Genomic DNA, 12929 nt, shown 5'->3' on the forward strand with positions numbered 1-12929 from the left:
GAATTTTGCATTTCTATAAAGCCAATTAAAAGATTAGTGCTAAGAAAAAAACCGAAAAAAACCGACTAGGATCACGGCTTTAGGATCACCTTAATTGTGAGCAGCTTGAAGACCGGTACCAAGGGCGTTGTTATTATCAAAAGTGCCACAGAACTTGATGGGCAGCTAGGCGAGAAGGTCACGGAATCGGCAGGCCCAAAGATATTTCGAATGACTTTTGCCTTGTGCCATGTCTATTCAAGATTTTCATTCCTTCATTCGTTCATTCATTTACGAGAGTTGTTCACGTTACAATCATTCAATGTCAAACATATTATTCATTTATTCATACATCATCTTGGTGAAAAAACTTTCATATTTTCTCAGAAATTTTACAAGAATTGGGACTTGTGAAAAATTCTGAAGAAGTATATGATATTTCTCAGATACTTTCAGAAATAATTGAAGATTTTTAGAATATTTCAATATCCGTATATATGAAAATTTCTGACAAATTGCACAGATTTTCTCATATTTATTCAGATTTCTGCAAGGATATATTAGCGAAAAATATTTTATTCTTATTTCGTCTGAGATGTTTAATTCGTATAAAAAATCTGAAAATTTCTGAGTATTCTAAAAAAATCTGAAAATTTTTATAGAAATTCTGATTATAATGTGAAAAATTCTGATATTTTTTTACCAGGGCATCCATGGAAGGTCACATAGTATTAATACCGTGTGACACTTCCATATGATTCTCTATTTCTACATTTAATCTTTGGGGCATAGATGCAACTAATTTTGGAATAACTCGTGCCTTGCGCGGAAATCTTCCCATACGATGAGAACATGTTGCGCCAATGCCTCGCGTCTACGTGGAAATTGAGGATTCCATATTTTCTGAGTAGGTTGTTCCTCTCGTTTTCTATAATGTTACGCGCCCAGATTCATCCATCGAACATACCTTCTTATTCGAGAAAACGGTATTTGTCCATTCATGCTTCTGTGCCAAATGCTGCAAGGCAAAAGCCATCCGTTGTTCTTTGTGGCGTTCGGTTAATTGTTTATATTGAGCCGGTTTATATCGATCGTATCTCTGTTCCCACTATCTGCGCCGCAGGCTCCTAATATGCGATAGCGCAAACCGTGCGGCGTAGATGGCGAGAACAGAGACACAATCGATATAAATCGGCTCAATATAAACAATTAACCGAACGCCACAAAGAACAACGGCTTTTGCCTTGCAGCATTTGGCACAGAAGCATGAATGGACAAATACCGTTTTCTCGAATGAGAACGTATTTTCGATGGATGAATCTGGGCGTGTAACATTATGGAAAACGAGAGGAACAACCTACTCAGAAAATATGGAAACCTCAATTTCCACATAGACGCGAGGCATTGGCGCAACATGTTCTCATCGTATGGGAAGATTTCCGCGCAAGGCACGAGTTATTCCAAAAAGTTGCATCTATGCCCCAAAGATTAAATGTAGTAATAGAGAATCATATGGAAGTGTCACACGGTATTAATACTATGTGACCTTCCATGGATGCCCTGGTAAAAAATATCAGAATTTTTCACATTATAATCAGAATTTCTATAAAATTTTTAGATTTTTTTAGAATACTCAGAAATTTTCAGATTTTTTATACGAATTAAACAACTCAGACAAAATAAGAATAAAATATTTTTCGCTAATATATCCTTGCAGAAATCTGAATAAATATAAGAAAATCTGTGCAATTTGTCAGAAATTTTCATATATACGGATATTGAAATATTCTAAAAATCTTCAATTATTTCTGAAAGTATCTGAGAAATATCATATACTTTTTTAGAATTTTTACAAGTCCCAATTCTTGTAAAATTTCTGAGAAATATGAAAAGTTTTTTCACCAAGATGATGTATGAATAAATGAATAATATGTTTGACATTGAATGATTGTAACGTGAACAACTCTCGTTAATGAATGAACGAATGAAGGAATGAAAATCTTGAATGAACATGGCACAAGGCAAAAGTCATCCGAAATATCTTTGGGCCTGCCGATTCCGTGACCTTCTCGCCTAGCTGCCCATCAAGTTCTGTGGCACTTTTGATAATAACAACGCCCGGTTGGTGCCGGTTTTCAAGCTGCTCACAAACTCCTCTCCAGCACCCGAGGACGTATCGCCGTTTTCCAAACATGCCTGCCTAATGTCGGTCCAGAGGCCCTGCAGCCGAGAGAAGATCCCAGTACTAGAGTGAACAAAGACGTGCGCATCTTAATCTCACAACGAATTTCTACAAGAGATTCGCTCTGGATTGCAGCGGACAACAGATTGCGATTGATCTGTTCTTACTGAACAGTCAATAGTAATCAGCGATCTGGCAATTTTATGTAAGTAAATCTATCTTCTCAACTTAATATAATTATAATACAATGATTATTTTATACTAAAACTGAATTTGCAATTAATTTTTATAATTGTAATTTTTTAGAAAGATTACTTCATCGTTATTTGACGAGAAGAATTGGCTTTGAAGCGGTGATGTGGCTTCGCGGTCTCAGCATCCACGTCTTCCACGGTAGCTTCTTTGATCGACTGATGTCCTCTGCTTGCCGAACTACCAGACACCGGTTAATTGTGTGTACATACAACTAGTGGTACAACTGCATTGATATTTCTTGGAATGAGAATGTAAATATTGTGAATATACTTGTAAATTAACTATGGATTTTCAAAACGGGTTATTATTTACTTCATTATTTACTTCCTAAAGACTTATAGCCTTCAACTTTTTAATTAATCTTATAAAACCGAGGCATATACATAAGGTAAGAATCAGAATTAATACAAGTCGACCGCGCTCATACCGCGTCATCTTTAAATAGTGTAAATTAAGAATAAATTATCAATTTATTAATTTGCGCATTCGTATAATAAAAGATTTCAAACGTTTTTTCTTAATACAAAGTTATTTATTATTCCTTTCCTCATTTGAAACTTCAATTATTGCCTATCTGACACTCACGATTTTGAATTTACTAATTACTATTTCCGTCCTTGTCCCACCACATAGTACACTGACCGATGGCAGCGACTCTTGCGGTCAAAAAGCGAGTTATTTTCTTCGTCGCTAACGACCATCCCCCACCACTAGAGTTTCCAGACCTGTGTGTAGGGCCTTGGCACATAGAAAAACTTAAGCAGTAAAACTTAAGCAGTAAGAAATCAACAGTATGGATTCGCTACCGCTTAGGGTCGTGCCTTAAGTTCTTGACTGTGATTGGCTGATTTGCTTACTGGTTGAGTTTTACTGCTTAAGTTTTTCTATGTGCCAAGGCCTTAAGACCGTGCTTCGAAGCATTCCTCTTCTCTTTTCTTTCAATGAAAAAAGGAGGAGAAGAAGGACGCTCCAAAGAATTTGTATCGTCAAGTGGACCGCAGCCATTAGTTATTTAAGGGTCGACAAGAGTAACACTACCGACCTTTATCGGGTTGCTTAGCTGCGAGTTTGTATTTTATTTATTATAAATTTTTTAAGAGTCAAAATGAAAAATCCGGCTCTGTACCAGCTTGCGGCTAATATTACTGATTAAAACGAGCATAAGTTTAATGAGATTCGTTAATTAATTTGGCTAAAATTTGGGAAAAACCGTTTCTAAGCAGCTTTGTAAGCTTGCTTAGAGCTGCAAAGCTGCTTAAGAACGGTTATCCCAAATTTTAGCCAAATTAATTAACAAATCTCATTAAACTTATGCTCGTTTTAATCAGTAAGATCAGCCGCAAGCTGGTACAGAGCCGGATTTTCCATTTTGGCTCTTAAAAAATTTATAATAAATAAAATACGGACTCGCAGCTAAGCAACCCGACAGAGGTTGGTAGTGTTACTCCTGTCGACCCTTAAGGGGATCCTAAAGTGAAGGCTGAACTTCCTCGACGTCGGTAATGTCAACATTTCTAATTCTGTTTTCTTGTCATATATCTATATCTGTCCTTGTCTAACGAGAGGCATCTGTCTTTGTTCGATTACTGCGCCATCTCTTGCCACACGCAATATTGCTTATCCTGTCAACCTGAATGTGCTTTTGCACATATAAAAGTTATATAAAGTAATCTTTTTTTCTAGGTTTTCAATCTTAGATCTAATTGCACGATATTGTTCTTAAATGTTGTCCCTAGGTCATGCCGGTCTAATTTTGTGGATATTTATCGTGGAATTTTTGTACAAAGCAAATATTGTCGTCACGTATACCAAAAATTAACAAAAATATTAATTTTTTTTTGTTTTCGATATAAATTTGACCACCATAACCTAGATTTTGATGCGTACTTTAATTCTAGACAAGAATTTTGCATTTCTATAAAGTCAATTAAAAGATTAGTGCTAAGAAAAAAAGCCGGTATTACAGATGGCTTTAGGATCCCCTTAAGACCCCTGCAGCCGTATGATTTACCGACATTATCGTTAATCGATGGATCTTTTAATTGGCTTTACAGAATTGCAAGTTTTTGGTCTAGAATTAAAGTCTGCACAAAAATCTAGGGTAGAAAACGCGATTTTATATCAAAAGCACCAAAAAATTAAAAATATTACTTATTGGGGCACATACACAGCTGTCACCTGACGACAATATTTGCTTAAAACAAAAATTCTACAGTTTATACGTACATAATGTTTATCATCCACCCTTGGGAAAACATGTAGGAATAATATCGTGTAAGTAGAAGTAAGATTCAATGCGTACAAAAAAAGATCCATCTAATAATTATTTTAGTAATGCAAATACGGATGCAGGATGACAAGAAGAGCAGCAACAGTAGTTGCCGAATCTTGCGTAAGATGGCGAGCAATCGAAAAAAGGGCAGATGTCATTTCGTTAGACAAAGACAGATATAGGGAAAACAAAATTAGAAAGGTTGACATTATCGACATCGAGGAAGTTCGCCAGTCACTGCAGGATTTCCTTAAGTTCAATCTTAAGATGTCATGAACCAATCACAGAGCCGTATTAGCGTCTTAAGACATTACTTAAGACGATCTTGAAGACTATGGCCGGTATTCATAATCAGATCTTATTTCAAGACCGTCTTATGCTATCTACAATGCGAGGTCGTAAAGTCGCGAGTCGTAAGAATTGACCAATCACAATCGAATTTGAGGAGAATAATCGACTGTCATCATGGCCTTTAAGGCCGTTGCACGTAACAAAGTTTTAGTCGTAATCGTAAGGTCATAAGAAAATAGACCAACCACACTCGATTATTCTTCGAGCGCGAAGAGAATAATCGACTGTGATTGGTTTTCTTACGGCCTTACGATTATGGCTAAATCTTTGTTACGTGCAATGGCCTTTATAATGCCCGGTCTACAATGGATGTCGGAAGTCGGAGTCGTAAGAAATTGACCAATCACAGTTCATTATTCTTCGACCGCAAGGAGAATAATAGATTGTGATTGGTCAATTTCTTACGACTCCGACTTCCGACATCTATTGTAGACCGGGCCTAAAAGGACTCTAGCTGTAGTAAGCCTTAAGATGTAAGAAATTGACCAATCACAGTCGATTATTCTCCTCACATTCGCCTGTAATTGGTCAATTTCTTACGGCTTTAGGCTTACTACAGCTTACTACAGCTATTGTAGATCGGGCATAAGGGCCCGGACACACACTTCTGCACAATGCATAATGCGTAAGCATAAGAAAATTGATTGGTCCATACATATGTGCATAAGGAAGTAAACCAATCAATTTTCTTATGCTTACGCATTATGCGTTGTGCAGAAGTGTGTGCTTTCCGCTTAACTTATTACTGCTTACTACTGCTAACTTATTACTGCTTATTACTGCTAAAATGTCTCCCAAGCACTCGCATACATGTAACATGTCGCAACGAAGAATCCGTCATACGCAAAATTTATTACGGAATTCCTGCCTGACCTTTATGGCCATGCGGGAACATGCTCGTGAACTCAGGAATCTGTATTAAGGTGGAAGCACATAAAATTGCAGGAGCCATAAGCAGAAGGCAGAAGCCATATGCGCATGCGCTATGGTATCTGTAGAGCTCTGCGCATATGGCTTCTGCCTTCTGCTTATGGCTCCTGCAATTTTATGTGCTTCCACCTTTAATTAATTATGTGACGAGTCAATAGATGATATAGTTCGCACTTGAAAAGGGCTCGAATCTTGAGCCGAAACGTTGTGCATTTTTGTATATATTGCGCCAGTTAATCGAGAAATAAATTGAATTTGCTGATTTTATTCACTGGCGGACGAAATTATTACCGATATTACTGCTTACGTCTTATGCTAGGTCTACAATGCAAGTCGTAAAGTCGTGAGTCGTAAGAATTGACCAACCACAGTCGATTATTCTCCTCAAATTCGATTGTGATTGGTCAATTCTTACGACTCACGACTTTACGACTCGCATTGTAGACCTAGCATTACTGTATACTCCTGCTGCCATTGTAGACGACGCTTAACGCAGAGAGATAAGAGAAAGATTGGATTAAGGAGTGTTAGGAATTTCGCTGTAATAACCTAGCTAGCAAAAGCTTCTGAAAGTCTTAAAAACGTAAAAAAAAAACCCTCGAATTTTTACCCTCGATCTGTGGAGTATTCTCAAAAATATTTATTAGTAGAAACGGATATGAGTTAACTCGATGTTTGATCGAAACCGCCGCGGTGACGCCTCGTGACGCTAGCCGTCGCGACCACCAGTGAGAGACAATTGGTCGGCCACGACGCGCGCTCGCGACCAATCAGCGATCGCGTGTCTGGCTACGCCAATCAATCGTGCTCGCGCCACTTTGCGCGGGTAGATCCGCCACTCGCTGACGCGGCGACCATCGACCAATCGGAGCTGAGCGTCGTGTCTCTGCTGCGTGTTTTCATTTATCGTGCTTGCCATGCAAATGGCGGTTGTCGCGGTGTTTTGTGCGATGTGTCTGCGCGATTAACTACGCCACACCGTTAGCAACAGCGTTACGACGAGCGTGAACGTACGACAGAGCGAGCCGGTGCCGTGATAACGGATCACTCGTCATCATGGTGAAATTGTTAAAACGATTTTTCGCCGGTGACAAGGTGTTCGCCAAAGTTCGAGGTTACCCGCCATGGCCAGCCAAGGTGAGTTCGCGTTTGGGATGCTATCGGGACGAGACAGGCATCCCGGTGGCCGCTATGTCGGACGCGGCGGCGTCGTCGCGTCCTCATCCTCGGCGATTCACCGACCGGGACGTTGCATGGTGAGGTGACGTAAATTATTCAGAGATTGCGGCCGAGTAATCGCGTTTGTTGTGCGCGCGACTGCGTCTCGGAGGACCGCGCGGTTCTCGCACGTAGGAAGCGAGAAAAGCGCGGGATCCGCGCGGAACGCGCGACAACACCGGCGATGATCTGGCCAAGTGGCACGTCACCGACCACGCTAATTAACGCGCGTCGTTAGTACACTCCTGCCAGGATATATATTCTGTAATTTGCCATGTAATCATATGTATAATTTTTGAGATTAATATCTCCGCGTGGACCGTTAATGTATTCTCCGTGGAGAAACGTATATCTCAATCCTGTTTGTCATATACCAAGCCTGCGTTTCACGTTTGGAGCTATTGAAAATAAACGCGCAGGCCAAAGCTCACCGCGTGTTGCTTCATCTGTTTGCATATTGCTTCATTTGTTTGCAGGTCGAAAAAGTCAATGATCCAAACTCCAAAAATGCTAGATATAGCGTTTACTTTTATGGTACAGGAGAAACGTAAGTAATATTATAATCTAGGGACCTATTACGTATCTTTTCACGAGGTGAAAATGAGAAAAGTGAACAGATTTACTAGATTTTGATCAATGAAATCGTAGATACTCCAGTGAATTTGCTTACTATTTGCATTTTTACCTCGTGAAAAGATACGTAAGGGCTTATGCACAATGAAAGGAATAAGGAACAAGGAATTAAACATAGAGAGAATTCTGTGTCTTGAAAAAAGAGAGACTCTGCGTCTTGAAAAAAGATGCGACTACTATGTTTAATTCCTTGTTCCTTATTCCTGGCATTGTGCATGAGCCCTAATAGTACCCCTTCCCGTCACCCTCTATAATTCTAGTTTTCCTAATGAATATCATTAAAGGATATTTGATCAAATATTATCGTGATATTAAATCTTGCAGAGCTGTTTGTAAAGTTGAGGAATTGTACACCTATGCCGAAAATAAAGAAAAATATGGCAAACCTAACCGACGGAAGTTCTTTCATGAAGGCATACAGCAACTTGAACAAGAACTTAAAAATGACAGAAACAAACCTTTAGCAGATATTGCTGCTATTAAAGGTAGTTACCGATATTATCTTGTTAATGACTTCATAATAAATAACTATCATGAAGTGTGAATAGATTAAATACAATCTTTTTAATGGAACACAAATCAATTATTATAACTAATACTTTGTCTAAAGGTGCTGAAGCAACAGAAGTGCCAGCTGTCAGCGCTATAGACAGTGACCTGGAAACTGGTTCCTTAGTAATAGACGAAGGAGAAAAAAAGAAACCTTTGAAGAGGAAAGTTCTTACAGCTACTTCCAACACTCCGGTAAGGAATGCTCGTTTTTTGCTATTTGTATGAAAATGCTTTGGAGTATTAACATATACTTTGCAATACTGTTTAAAAGAACAGTTATTGACAAACTTGTACTCCAAGAGGAATTTAGGAACTGCCGACAGACATTTTTAAAGTTTAAATAGTTTGTGCGATTGTTCCTTACACCTTTGTACACATGTCTATGTAAATATGTAATGTAATCAAATACATATATTTGCACATATACTGAATACATATAACAATGCAGCAAGATACTCCAGAAGTGAAGAAAAAACGTGGTAGAGGAAAAGCTGCGAATGATACATCGAAACAAGAGGCTGCTTTGGATTCACAAGGCGAGGAATCGCCTAAAGAAGTGGTTAGCCGCAGTGGGCGTAAGATTAAACCCAAACGCTTTGCAGACTTTTCAAGTTCAGATGAAACCGAAACCAATACAGGTAAAAACTTGTATCTATAATAATCTTTTGTTATGGTGTGCAGTTTTCAAAGAATCTATTATTCTGCAATTTTATGGGTAAAAAATATTCAAATAATTATTATTAAATAACCGACTTTTTTACTAGCTTTTACTCTTAATTTGATACACCATTATTTCTATTAATGCATCAGTTAAAGTAATAATCATGTTCCAATTATGAAATGTAGGTTATTATCGATGTCACAAAATATGCTGTTATTCGTTGCAAAATTTAAAATCAATTACCCTGATAATAACTAATATTTAAAGGTAGGAGCACAGTAAAGAGACTTACATCAATACATATAATGGTGGATGAAGAAACGCAGACTTCACCATCAGAAATATCTGAAAAATATTCAAGGCTTAAGGAATCCAATGAAACTCGGAAAATGTCTACAAAAGAATTAAAAAGATTAGTTCTGTTGGAACAGCTGTCGTTAATTCGCATACAGAAATCTAAATTTTTGTCTGTAAATGTATCTCTCACATAATTTTTTATTAATAAACTCACAATATTTGTTTTTTTGAAAATATTGTTTATCTATTTATGTCCCTACTGTTTTATAATCGGTCCACTGAATTCTCTCTTTCAATTTGGAGAAAAATATAATTTTTCCCCCCGGAAAAAATATACATAATTATGTTTTATCAAAACTTATTTGTAAAAAAAGTCGGTTATTCTTTACATATTTGTGTTTAAGGTAACATAATATGATTGTAAATTATTTCTGTTTAGAACATTCTGGTCGAGGTCGTAAAGCGAAAAACGAAGATTCTAATGAGCATCAAATAACACCAGTGACGCATAAAAAAAGAGCTGCTATCGAAAGTAGGCATTTGTGTGAATAGCTTTTTTAATTTCTTAAAATTATAACTTGTTTTTGAGAGATATCGTTTATCTAATTTACAGAAAGAAATAACGAAGGTTCGATTCTTGATGGAACCGTAGTATCGAGTGGTACATCTTCTGATACACCAAGCCGAGTTCTCTTAGCTCGTACATTTGCTGGGGAACATGTAGGTATTAAGCTGGATATAGACAGGCCAAAGTCTTTTGAAAGTGAAAAAGCTCGAGCGCAATGGGATTGGTCAACTGCTAGAAATGCTATGAAACTCAAAGCACAATTAGAGAGCGGTGAAATTTTGCCGGAACAAGTGAAGGATTCTCTAGATTTTAATGTACCCGTCCCGGAAGATGAAAAACGACTTTTGACAAAAGATGGGGCCGTTCATCGCAAAACATATAAACTGAGGTATAGAGAAATCTTGTGCCGTTCAACTTACTAGAGGGTTTATTTTAAAATTTACCAAGTGTTTACATGTACAATGTTACAGATGGCTTCGTATAGAGGCTCAACTTCTACAATTAGATGCTCAAATAAAATCTAATCTTGGACTGGATCGAGCCAATACAGATAAATGTTTACAAGCGATGGATGATATCTTGGCTCTTCCAATTGATCCTTTAATGCTGAAGAAACATCCTCATATTGTTGAAACAGTAAAAAGGGTAATACATCGAATTTTTTAATTATTTTATAATATTGCATTTTCTTCACTAATTGTCTTTTATATTAGCTGCGACGATATATTGGGAATCTAGGAGAGTGGAAATTAAGCGAAGAAGAAGGGGTATGTATATAAAACGGGCATGCGTATGTCATTATATTATAACGCTTGTGAAATACATAATACTATTATTTCTATTTTAATATAATACATATAATATTCTTTGTAGACTATTTTTAAACAAAAAGCGGAGCAGATTAGACAAAAAGCTGAGCATATATATAACAAGTATAAGGTAATGTATCACATGTAAAGAACAACGAAAATACAATTATTTAAATCTATTTCTTTTGTCATATACTTATCAAATGAAAAATATATAGGCTATGTTTACTATACCTGAGGGTCAGTCATTTTGGCAATCATTTTCGGATCAAGTGGTCCATTTCAAAAAATTGACGAAAGATATGCCTGAAGAGAAAGTATTTTCATTGATGTCCGATCCTGCTTGTTCAGGTAATTTTGTTATACGTATGTTTAATGAATATTGAGAAACTAGATCTATAAGGCCCAGTTTTACAAACGTCCCCCTTAGAAAGAGACGAAGAGTGAGTTAACCTAAGGTTAAAAGTTAACTGACATTTGTGAAACTGGGCCTAAGTTTTTTTAAAAATCCTTTAAAATAAATTTTAAAAAGCTTAGAAATTATATATTGAAATTAAACAATGTATTTTGTGATACATATTTATTATAAATATTGATAGATACAGGTATATCAGAGGATTTACCTGCAGATGATAGTGGTAATCAACTGGATACAGATACAACGATTGAAGCAGATCTAACAGTAGAACAAGAGGCAGAACGTGAACAAATACCGGAAGCGGCAACTGAGCTGGAACCAAAAGCAAATATAGAAACCGAACCAATAGCACAAGCAGAGACAAAAGCAGAGTCAGAACCAATTGCTGAAAGGGACGTAGAAGCAAAAGTGCCTACTAGAAGTGCGAGTCCTAAAGATGAAGCAGCCAAGTAACATATGTAAACTTTTTTATCTGATAATGTAAACTTTTACTTATTTTCTTGTACGTACGTTACGGTACTAAAAAAGGAGCATTATTATAGTTGAAGTACATCGAGCGCATTCATAAAACGATATTTTGGCTAATATAATTTTTTTTCCATGTTTAAATGTAGCACAAATTATTGTTTAACGATGCATTCTTACAGATTTACAATAATTTCGGAGAATATGATAAAATTCGGTAAAATGTAACTTATTTGGCGAAACGTAACTAACATGCTATCCTTTATTACACACATCCCTTTATTTATTTTCATCTTATTATTCTAATCTTTACCCACAAGATTAGAATATATGCAATGCTTGCGTATGCAATTATGTAATTAGTGTTAATGAACTTTAACTAGACAACTGATCGTCGATTTCCATTATATATCTATGAGTTTCTTAAGTATATTTATTTTTTTAAATCCACATTATTTAACGAAAGTATAAAACAGAAATTAACTCCTACATATATAAGTCATGCAAATAGCTGTTGTTACAATAATACTGGTATTGTTACCGAGTGAAGAAATAAGAATCGTAAAAGTATCTTAAGCTAATTCTGTGAATGCGATCGATAGCACTTTTGCGCACGTGGAAAATAATCTTTTGATTGAGTTCTATTATATTTTATTTCATGAATTTGACCAAATATTTACATTATATCGTCGCGATATACTCACATTATTACTTGATGCAATATCTGCAATCACTAACTGGACAATATCAGGCAAACATTCACTGTCAGTATCGAATAAAAATGGCTGATGTAGTGGATAAAATTAGATGAGACACAGTATCTTTACATGACGGTAAAATAATACTGTTATGTATCAAAATACTATCTTTGTATATTCAGCCAGTGCCATGGAAAAAATTTGTAAAGAGCACATAGACACTGTTATTGTCACACAAAACTTACTTATTTAGTTATTATAATTGATGTTAGCAAAATAAATACCATATTGCATAAGAATTATAGCGCAATGAACGATACAGATATAATTCTTAGTACTTGCATCTCGTTTTTAACGCAAGTTTAATTGTCTTTTGGTTTTTTTTCATTAGAAACAACATTACTCATACTCATTGCATTTTAAAGGTAAAAATAAAAATATGTATCATTATTGTGTACCAATGTTTCTTTAACAATATTTATGATATAAAATTATGATATAAATATAATTGTTCGTAAAATATTGTCAATCTTCTATTTTATATAATTGAATTATTACTGTCTTTATTAAAAATCTTCTAAAATCGTTGCTATTACAATAAAATTTTAAAGTGCTTGTCAAACGATACCGAAATTGTACAA

At 36.1% G+C, this 12929-nt stretch overlaps 1 protein-coding gene across 2 annotated transcripts; it reads left to right on the forward strand.

The window, feature by feature from the left end:
• Positions 1-6868: 6868 nt before the first annotated feature.
• Positions 6869-12810, forward strand: Jasper (JIL-1 anchoring and stabilizing protein). 2 transcript variants are annotated; one of them, XM_071769727.1, is made up of 12 exons: positions 6869-7106; positions 7664-7734; positions 8145-8305; positions 8431-8564; positions 8821-9010; positions 9770-9862; positions 9944-10286; positions 10369-10543; positions 10612-10665; positions 10772-10837; positions 10926-11058; positions 11307-12810. In XM_071769727.1, the coding sequence occupies exons 1-12, from the start codon at positions 7026-7028 to the stop codon at positions 11576-11578; spliced, it is 1773 nt and encodes a 590-aa protein (XP_071625828.1). In that variant the 5' UTR covers positions 6869-7025; the 3' UTR covers positions 11579-12810. The 2 variants fall into 2 exon arrangements, with proteins under 2 accessions (XP_071625828.1, XP_071625829.1); XM_071769728.1 differs by having other exon boundaries at positions 11313-12810.
• The last annotated feature ends 119 nt before the right edge of the window (positions 12811-12929 follow it).

Source organism: Temnothorax longispinosus, chromosome 2, assembly GCF_030848805.1.
Source record: "Temnothorax longispinosus isolate EJ_2023e chromosome 2, Tlon_JGU_v1, whole genome shotgun sequence".
NCBI lineage: Eukaryota > Metazoa > Arthropoda > Insecta > Hymenoptera > Formicidae > Temnothorax > Temnothorax longispinosus.

What these genes read in the sequence shown, in the direction of transcription:
- Jasper (XM_071769727.1), top strand. Translation starts at nt 7,026, where the DNA reads ATGGTGAAATTGTTAAAACGATTTTTCGCCGGTGACAAGGTGTTCGCC. An exon ending in TTTTATGGTACAGGAGAAAC is followed by an intron (nt 7,735 to 8,144) that starts GTAAGTAATATT and finishes TAAATCTTGCAG; the next exon opens with AGCTGTTTGTAAAGTTGAGG. An exon ending in GTCCGATCCTGCTTGTTCAG is followed by an intron (nt 11,059 to 11,306) that starts GTAATTTTGTTA and finishes AAATATTGATAG; the next exon opens with ATACAGGTATATCAGAGGAT.